Below are 10,206 nucleotides of genomic sequence, written 5' to 3' on the forward strand. Positions count from 1 at the left end.
GTAAATTTCACCTTCATCTTTGAAACACCAGCGATGTGTAAATAAATCCAACACTCATTTGCACCTCTACCTTCCTGCCTCCTGCTGAATCTTTGTCCTTGTGACTGCTAGAAGGCCCCTATTTTATGCTGATACAGCGCACAGGAGATAGTCTACATATTTCGTGCCAACCTGTCACTTCAAAAGCACTCAATGATCTTGGAGTCTCTGCATTTGAACTTTATGTTTATTGTGGTATAGCATGACATAAGTAGAATTCTATTTAATTCCAATGCAAGAACCCCCAAAAATGTTGCCCACTTGCCGATTTCAACTGCCCCCCTTAGTCACTTTATCCTGGCGCTGGGTCTGCTGTGATTCATCCTCCACAATAGACAAGAAGATGGAGACAGAGAGAAGTGGAGATACACATTGTGTTCAGAGTCCAGGTCTAATGATTTATTGGTAAAAAGGGACTGTGGGATATGTGCCTCAGGAATGATGTGAATCCACAGGTGTGCTATGTCCCAATACTCTTTAATGACCTCATATCGTTTTTTCCCTCTCCCTTAGGATCTGTTCACTGAAAATACTAGATAGGTTAAAGCATTTTGATAGGCTGGCACTCAGTTCTTCTACAGTGGTGCATGTTTTTTGGGCAATATCATCAGCCTGGGTGAGAGTCAGTGGATATGGGGGCACAATAAAACCTATGATATAACATTTCAGTGTCCTGGGGTGAAGTAAACCTACTATTATTATTTGATGTAATTTAGGGACAGACTATGACCCAGTGTTGTATTTGGACTGGCTGCAGGTGGAATAACAGAGTAAATCAAAGTGTGAAATGTTCTGGTTCTGCTCAGAACTCCTCTTCACAGTCTGTTCCGAGTAGTCTTCCTGCTGGGAGGACAGCAGTGCTTAACTACAGTGATTTAAGAGACAGATAGTAACGACACGGCCCAACCCCCCCCCCCCCCTCTCTCTCTCGCTCTCTCTCACTCTTTCTCTGTTAGGCCAGGATACTCCGTCCACCCGTATACATCTCGCTGTTTCGCTCTCTCTCTCTCTCTCTCTGACTCTCTCTCTCTGACTCTCTCTCTCTCTGACTCTCCCTCTCTCTCTCTCTCGCTCTCTGACTCTCGCTCTATGACTCTCTCTCTCTCTCTCTGACTCTCTTTCTCTGAATCTCTCTCTCTCTTTCTCTCTCTGACTCTCTCTCACTCTCTCTCTTTCTCTGTTAGGCCAGGATACTCTGGCCACCCTTATACATCTCGCTCTTTCGCTCTCTCTCTCTCTGACTCTATCTCTCTCTGACTCTCTCTCTCTCTGACTCTCTCTCTCGCTCTCTGTCTCGCACTCTGACTCTCTCTCTGACTCTCTCTCTCTCTCTGAATCTCTCTCTCTCTCTCTCTCTCTCTCTGACTCTCTCTCTCTCTCTCTCTCTCTCTGACTCTCTCTCTCTCTCTCTTTCTCTATTAGGCCAGGATATTCTGTCCACCCTTATACATCTCGCTCTTTAGCTCTCTCTCTCTCTGACTCTCTCTCTCTCTCTTTCTGACTTTCTCTATCTCTCTCTCTCTGACTCTCTCTCTCTGTCTCTCTCTCTCTGACTCTCTCTCTCTCTCTCTCTCTGACTCTCTCTCTCTCTGACTCTCTCTCTCTCTGACTCCCTCTCTCTCTCTCTGACTCCACCCGTATACATCTCGCTCTTTCGCTCTCTCTCTCTCTCTGACTCTCTCTCTCTGACTCTCTCGCTCTCTCGCTCTCTCTCTGATTCTCTCTGTCTCTCTGACTCTCTCTCTCTCTGACTCTCTCTCTCTGACTCCCTCTCTCTCTCTGACTCGCTCTATCGCTCTCTCTGACTCTCTCTCTCTCTCTCTCTCGCTCTCTGACTCTCGCTCTATGACTCTCTCTCTCTCTCTCTGACTCTCTCTCTCTCTCTCTCTCTCTCTCTCTCTCTCTCTCTCTCTCTCTCTCTCTCTCTCTCTCTCTCTCTCTCTCTCTCTCTCTCTCTCTCTCTCTCTCTCTCTCTCTTTCTCTGTTAGGCCAGGATACTCCGTCCACCCTTATACATCTTGCTCTTTCTCTCTCTCTCTCTCTGACTCTCTCTCTCTCTGACTTTCTCTCTCTCTCTCTCTGACTCTCTCTCTCTCTCTCTGACTCTCTCTGACTCTCTCTCTCTCTGACTCTCTCTCTCTCTGACTCTGATCTCTCTCTCTGACTCTCTCACTCTCTCTCTCTGACTCTCTCTCTCTGACTCTCTCTCTCTCTGACTCTCTCTCTCTCTGATTCTCTCTCTCGCTCTCTGACTCTCTCTCTCTCTCTCTCTCTCTCTTTCTTTCTCTTCTTCTTTCTCGGCCAGGATACTCCATCCACCCTTATACATCTCGCTCTTTCGCGCTCTCTCTCTCTCTCTGACTCTCTCTCTCTGACTCGCTCTCTCTCTGACTCTCTCTCTCTGACTCTCTCTCTGACTCTTTCTCTGACTCTCTCTCTCTCTGACTCTCTCTCTGACTCTCTCTCGCTCTCTGACTCGCACTCTGACTCTCTCTCTCTCTCTGACTCTCTCTCTCTGACTCTCTCTCTGAATCTCTCTCTCTCTCTGACTCTCTCTCTCTCTCTGACTCTCTCTCTCTCTTTCTCTGTTAGGCCAGATACTCTGTCCACCCTTATACATCTCGCTCTTTCGCTCTCTCTCTCTCTGACTCTCTCTCTCTCTCTTTCTGACTTTCTCTATCTCTCTCTCTCTGACTCTCTCTCTCTGACTCTCTCTCTCTCTGACTCTCTCTCTCTCTGACTCTGACTCTCTCTCTCTGACTCTCTCTCTCTCTCTCTCTCTCTGTCTCTCTCTCTGACTCTCTCTCTCTCTCTGACTCGCTCTCTCATTCTCTGACTCTCTCTCTCACTCTCTGACTCTCTCTCTCTCTATCTCTTTCTTTCTCTGTTAGGCCAGGATACTTCGTCCACCCTTATACATCTCGCTCTTTCGCGCTCTCTCTCTCTCTCTGACTCTCTCTCTCTCTCTGACTCGCTCTCTCTCTCTGACTCTCTCTCTCTCTCTCTTTCTCTGTTAGGCTAGGATACTCCGTCCACCCGTATACATCTCGCTCTTTCGCTCTCTCTCTCCCTGACTCTCTCTCTCTGACTCTCTTTCTCTCTCTATGACTCTCTCTCTCTCTGACTCTCTCTCTCTGACTCTCTCTCCCTGACTCTCTGACTCGCTCTCTCTGACTCTCTCTCTCTCTCTGACTCTCTCTCTCTGACTCTCTCTCGCTCTCTGACTCTCTCTCTCTCGCTCTGACTCTCTCTCTCTCTCTCCGACTCTCTCTCCCTCTGACTCTCTCTCTCTCTCTGATTCTCTCTCTCTGACTCTCTCGCTCTCTCTCTCTCTGACGCTCTCTCTCTGACTCTCTCTCTCTGACTATGACTCTCTCTCTCTCTGAGTCTCTGACTCTCTCTCTCTCTCTCTCTCTCTCTCTCTCTCTCTCTCTCTCTCTCTCTCTCTCTCGCTCTCTCTTCCTCTGTTAGCCCAGGACACTCTGTCCACCATTATACATCTCGCTCTTTCGCTCTCTCTCTCTGACTCTCTCTCTCTCTCTCTGACTCTCTCTCTCTCTTTCTCTGACTCTCTCTCTCTCTCTCTCTGACTCTTTCTCTCTCTCTCCGACTCTCTCTCTCTCTCTCTCTCTGACTCTCTCTGTCTCTCTCTCTCTCTCTGACTCTCTCTCTCTCTCTCTCTCTCTGTTAGCCCAGGACACTCCGTCCGCCCTTATACATCTCGCTCTTTCGCTCTCTCTCTCTGACTCTCTCTCTGACTCTCTCTCTCTGACTCTCTCTCTCTGTCTCTCTCTCTCTGTTAGCCCAGGACACGCCGTCTACCCTTATACATCTCACTCTTTCGCTCTCTCTCTCTCTCTCTGACTCTCTCTCTCTCTGATCTCTGACTCTCTCTCTCTGACTCTCTCTCTCTCTCTCTCTCCATCTCTCTGACTCTCTCTCTCTCTGAAAAAGTCACAACTCATACAGTGGGGGAAAAAGTATTTAGTCAGCCACCAATTGTGCAAGTTCTCCCACTTAAAAAGATGAGAGAGGCCTGTAATTTTCATCATAGGTACACGTCAACTATGACAGACAAATTGAGGAAAAAAAATCCAGAAAATCACATTGTAGGATTTTTAATGAATTTATTTGCAAATTATGGTGGAAAATAAGTATTTGGTCACCTACAAACAAGCAAGATTTCTGGCTCTCACAGACCTGTAACTTCTTCTTTAAGAGGATCCTCTGTCCTCCACTCGTTACCTGTATTAATGGCACCTGTTTGAACTTGTTATCAGTATAAAAGACACCTGTCCACAACCTCAAACAGTCACACTCCAAACTCCACTATGGCCAAGACCAAAGAGCTGTCAAAGGGCACCAGAAACAAAATTGTAGACCTGCACCAGGCTGGGAAGACTGAATCTGCAATAGGTAAGCAGCTTGGTTTGAAGAAATCAACTGTGGGAGCAATTATTAGGAAATGGAAGACATACAAGACCACTGATAATCTCCCTCGATCTGGGGCTCCACGCAAGATCTCACCCTCTGGGGTCAAAATGATCACAAGAACGGTGAGCAAAAATCCCAGAACCACACGGGGGGACCTAGTGAATGACCTGCAGAGAGCTGGGACCAAAGTAACAAAGCCTACCATCAGTAACACACTACGCCGCCAGGGACTCAAATCCTGCAGTGCCAGACGTGTCCCCCTGCTTAAGCCAGTACATGTCCAGGCCCGTCTGAAGTTTGCTAGAGTGCATTTGGATGATCCAGAAGAGGATTGGGAGAATGTCATATGGTCAGATGAAACCAAAATATAACTTTTTGGTAAAAACTCAACTCGTCGTGTTTGGAGGACAAAGAATGCTGAGTTGCATCCAAAGAACACCATACCTACTGTGAAGCATGGGGGTGGAAACATCATGCTTTGGGGCTGTTTTTTCTGCAAAGGGACCAGGACGACTGATCCGTGTAAAGGAAAGAATGAATGGGGCCATGTATCGTGAGATTTTGAGTGAAAACCTCCTTCCATCAGCAAGGGCATTGAAGATGAAACGTGGCTGTGTCTTTCAGCATGACAATGATCCCAAACACACCGCCCGGGCAACGAAGGAGTGGCTTCGTAAGAAGCATTTCAAGGTCCTGGAGTGGCCTAGCCAGTCTCCAGATCTCAACCCCATAGAAAATCTTTGGAGGGAGTTGAAAGTCTGTGTTGCCCAGCGACAGCCCCCAAAACATCACTGCTCTAGAGGAGATCTGCATGGAGGAATGGGCCAAAATACCAGCAACATTGTGTGAAAACCTTGTGAAGACTTACAGAAAGCGTTTGACCTGTGTCATTGCCAACAAAGGGTATATAACAAAGTATTGAGAAACTTTTGTTATTGACCAAATACTTATTTTCCACCATAATTTGCAAATAAAATCATAAAAAATCCTACAATGTGATTTTCTGGATTTTTTTTCCTCATTTTGTCTGTCATAGTTGACGTGTACCTATGATGAAAATTACAGGCCTCTCTCATCTTTTTAAGTGGGAGAACTTGCACAATTGGTGGCTGACTAAATACTTTTTTCCCCCACTGTACATTCATAAACTCAGAGTGCTTATATTATGGCCTTTTGGATTAACAGTGTTGTTGCTGCTTCCCCAGGCACCCAGGTCCAATGGCTACTTCCTCTATGTGCAAGTCATGTACTCAGTGGGCTATGCTATTTCTACCGCATCTCTTATCATCGCCACTGCCACACTCTGTCTGTTCAGGTGAGTATAGTTGGGGGCCGTCCAAGTGATTTATACTTGTAATAGATCATCAATTGTTCTGCTCATCCCTTAACAGTAGGAATGACTTTTACCACTTCTCCATTTGTCTAACATGCTTGTCTATGTCAACTGTTTATCTTAATCTGCTGTCTTCACTGTACATGTACAAGGATCAATGGATGAAATTATGAATGTACACTACCGATCAAAAGTTTTAGAACACCTACTCATTCAAGCGTTTTTCTTTATTTTTCACTGTTTTCTACATTGTTGAATAATAGTGAAGACATCAAAACTACGAAATAACACATATGGAATCATGTAGTACCAAAAAAGTGTTAAACAAATCCAAATATATTTTATATTTGAGATTCTTCAAATAGCCACCATTTGCCTTGATGACAGCTTTGCACACTCTTGGCATTCTCTCAACCAGCTTCACCTGGAATGCTTTTCCAACAGTCTTGAAGGAGTTCCCACATATGCTGAGCACTTGTTGGCTGCTTTTCCTTCGCTCTGCGGTCCGACTCATCCCAAACATCTCAATTTGGTTGAGGTCGGGTGATTGTGGAGGCCAGGTAATCTGATGCCGCATTCCATCACTATCCTTCTTGGTAAAATAGCCCTTACACAGCCTGGAGGTGTGTTGGGTCAGTGTCCTGTTGAAAAACAAATGATAGTCCCACTAAGCCCAAACCAGATGGGATGGCGAATCGCTGCAGAATGCTGTGGTAGCCATGTGTGATGCGTGATTTGAAGGAGTCAGGCGCAGGAGGGTAAATCACAGTATACAGAGTTTATTCCGTAATCCAGCATAACCAGTGCGCAAAACAGGCGCACTGGAACAAACATGCACACGGGGAAAATACCAATACAAAATACTGAGCTCAACTGAGCTACTAATCCTCACAATAAACAATCACCCACAAGGACAATAGGGCAGAGGGAACACTTAAACACGTACTAATGAGGGGAATATGAACCAGGTGTGTGTAATTGACAAGACAAGACAAATGGAATGATGAGATATGGAGCGGCAGTGGCTAGAAGGCCGGTAACGACGAACGCCGAAGCCTGCCCGAACAAGGAAGGGAGGCAGCTTCGGAGGAAGTGGTGACACCATGCTGGTTGTGTGCCTTGAATTCTAAATAAATCACAGACAGTGTCACCAGCAAAGCACCCCGACACCATAACACCTCCTCCTCCATGCTTTACGGTGGGAAATACATATGCGGAGATCATCCGTTCACCCACACCACGTCTCACAAAGACACGGCGGTTGGAACCAAAAATCTCCAATTTGGATTCCAGACCAAAGGACAAATTTCCACCGGTCTAATGTCCATTGCTCGTGTTTCTTGGCCCAAGCAAGTCTCTTCTTCTTATTGGTGTCCTTTAGTAGTGGTTTATTTGCAGCAATTCAACCCCGAAGGCCTGATTCACATAGTCTCCTCTGAACAGTTGATGTTGAGATGTGTCTGTGACTTGAACTCTGTGAAGCGTTTATTTGGGCTGCAATTTCTGAGGTTGGTAACTCTAATGAACTTATCCTCTGCAGCAGAGGTAACTCTGGGTCTTCCATTCCTGTGGAGGTCCTCATGTGAGCCAGTTTCATCATAGCGCTTGATGGTTTTTGCGACTGCACTTGAAGAAACTTTAAAAGTTCTTGAAATTTTTCGTATTGACTGACCTTCATGTCTTAAAGTAATGATGGACTGTTGTTTCTCTTTGCTTATTTGAGCTGCTCTTGCCGTAATATGGACTTGGTCTTTTACCAAATAGGGCTATCTTCTGTATACCCCCCCTACCTTGTCACAACACAACTGATTGGCTCAAACGCATTAAGGATGAAAGACATTCCATAAATTAACTTTTAAGAAGGCACACCTGTTAATTGAAATGCATTCCAGGTGACTACCTCATGAAGCTAGTTGAGAGAATGCCAAGAGTGTGCAAAGCTGTCATCAAGGCAAAGGGTGGCTATTTCAAGAATCTCAAATATAAAATATATTTTGATTTGTTTAACACTTTTTTTTTGGTTACTACATGATTCCATATGTGTTATTTCATAGTTTTGATGTCTTCACTATTATTCTACAAAGTAGAAAATAGTAAAAATAAAGAAAAACCCTTCAATGAGTAGGTGTTCTAAAACTTTCGACCGGTAGTGTATGTATTTTATTCTATCTCCCTGTGTCCTCGGTCTTCCTCTAAGGAGGCTCCACTGCACCCGTAACTACGTCCACATCCAACTCTTCCTTTCCTTCATCCTCCGAGCCACCTTCATCTTCATCAGAGATGCTGTGCTCTTCTCCTCTGATGACCACTTCCACTGTGACGCCTACCCGGTGCCTACTACCAATCACTATCAATCACTATTAATCACTTCATAACATTTATTACCCAGTGACTCCTAATCACTGACTGCACCAGCTAGTCAATCAGCCAATTACTAAACCAGACAATCAGACCATAATTATGTTCAATCAGCGAGTCAATCAATACATAAACTTCAAATCACTCTTGTAATCTCTATTTTATTACGTACATGCATTAATCATATAACGTTCATCTATATATAGAAACCCCTTAGAAGAAGAAGACAAGACTCATGTCCTCCCCTTCCTTCCGGTTGAGTTGACTTATCCTCCTGCCTGTCTCTGTCCTCTGTCGCCCTCCACAGGTCAGCTGTAAGATTGCAACAACGTTCTCCAACTACTGCATCATGGCCAACTACAGCTGGCTGCTGGCCGAGGGACATTACCTGTACAGCCTGGTCAGTGTCTCCCTCTTCTCCCAGAAGAGGCACCTCAGATGGTACATCGTCCTGAGCTGGGGTAAGCCTGTTTTACTTTTACTTTAGCAAACTTAAATTAACAAGACTTAAGTACAAGTTTGCTAAAGTAAAATATTCTGCCATCGATTTTCCTATGTATATCTATCCACTCAATTGGACTTTCTGGGAGCTCTGACATCTTCTAATTTCTGTCTTTTCCCGTTCCATTGTCTGACTGTTTGCCTCTACAGGTTCTCCAATGGTCGTTATAGTAGCCTGGAGTTTGGCAAAATATATCCAGGAGAATGAAGGGTAGGTTATGTCTGTATTCAAGTATCAATGTCATAATGCTTATATGCTTCCCACACACAGAGTGTGTGTGTATTCTCTCTCCCCCTGGTTTTAAAGGTGCTGGGAGAGGAGGGGACACGAGGGGATCTGGTGGATTCTCAGAGTTCCTGTTCTCTTCTTCATCGTTGTGAGTTCTGCCATAACCTTTGACCCCATAAGCAAGTTTGTGATATTCTGTTAGTCAGCACCTCACTCAAAATCTGTCTCTTATGCAGGTTAACTTGCTGTTTTTTCTGAGTATCATAAGAATCCTGGTGGCCAAGTTGAGGACACAGGAAATGCATGGATATGAGTTTAACCAGTACAGGTGAGTTACATATTATTCTGTTTGACAAAAAGCTATTTAATACCTACAGAACAAAACACTTTTGTCATGTTGATGATATCTTATGTACTTGTACATCTTTATTTTCAGGAGGCTCGCTAAGTCCACCCTTCTCCTGGTATCTCTCTTTGGTTTGCACTACGTCCTCTTTGCATTCCTCCCACATAAAGTCAGTGAAATATGGAACTTTATCGAGCTGGCTTTCGCCTCCACTCAGGTACTGTAGCACCTTTATCCCACCCCTGTGTGAGTACCTTACATACAGTACATGCCATCTACAAACTTTCAGTGGATCTATTATTTGGTATACAGTGAGGGAAAAAAGGGGGAAAAGGTTGTTTTATTGTTACACACCAGATAGGTGCAGTGAAATGTGTTGTTTTACAGGGTCAGCCATATTAGTACGGCGCCGCTGGAGCAAATTAGGGTTACATCAACAGATTTTTCACCTTGTCAGCTATGGTGTTTGAACCAGCGACCTTTCGGTTACTGGCTCAACGCTCTAACCGCTAGGCTACTTTCCGCCCGTTTAGTTTACCTAACCCTTTGTCTGTGCTCTGTTCTATTCTAGGGGTTTGTAGTAGCAGTTCTATACTGTTTTCTGAATGGAGAGGTAAGTTGACAACCATACAGTCAGTGTACAGTAGTAGATTATTGAGGATAGAGAGAGAGGATAGGCTGACCCCGGCTGTTGACCTTTGACACCCTCTCCCCAGGTTCAGTATGAGGTTCAGAGGAGGTGGAGGCGATGGTGGCTGAAGCAGCATCTACCTGGGGAGGCCAGGCGCCAACATTGCTCCATGAGTCAGAGTGTAGGGGCCCATACCCAGGTCTCCTTCCTGACCCGGGGACCCTCCACACGCCATTCTAGTCTGGTGTAGCACATCCAGTCACTCCTCACTGCCTATACTGTACCTACGAGGCTTTGTCAATGGATAGGTGCCATGTGTGTTCCACAGTCAATCT

General features: G+C 45.2%; 1 protein-coding gene across 1 annotated transcript in view; it reads left to right on the forward strand.

Annotated features, from left to right (window-relative positions):
• The first annotated feature begins 7,959 nt into the window (after positions 1 to 7,959).
• The window catches only part of LOC121536130 (secretin receptor-like), a 2,932-nt gene continuing 685 nt past the window's right edge, over positions 7,960 to 10,206 (forward strand). The window contains exons 1-8 of the mRNA XM_041843418.1: positions 7,960 to 8,136; positions 8,472 to 8,625; positions 8,816 to 8,876; positions 8,973 to 9,042; positions 9,131 to 9,222; positions 9,331 to 9,457; positions 9,812 to 9,853; positions 9,957 to 10,206. The exon at positions 9,957 to 10,206 is cut by the window's right edge and continues 685 nt beyond it. Coding sequence (XP_041699352.1) covers positions 7,960 to 8,136; positions 8,472 to 8,625; positions 8,816 to 8,876; positions 8,973 to 9,042; positions 9,131 to 9,222; positions 9,331 to 9,457; positions 9,812 to 9,853; positions 9,957 to 10,121 — 888 coding nt within the window. The 3' untranslated portion in view covers positions 10,122 to 10,206. The remainder of the gene's footprint in view (positions 8,137 to 8,471; positions 8,626 to 8,815; positions 8,877 to 8,972; positions 9,043 to 9,130; positions 9,223 to 9,330; positions 9,458 to 9,811; positions 9,854 to 9,956) is intronic.

Source organism: Coregonus clupeaformis, chromosome 23, assembly GCF_020615455.1.
Source record: "Coregonus clupeaformis isolate EN_2021a chromosome 23, ASM2061545v1, whole genome shotgun sequence".
In the NCBI taxonomy this organism is placed as follows: domain Eukaryota; kingdom Metazoa; phylum Chordata; class Actinopteri; order Salmoniformes; family Salmonidae; genus Coregonus; species Coregonus clupeaformis.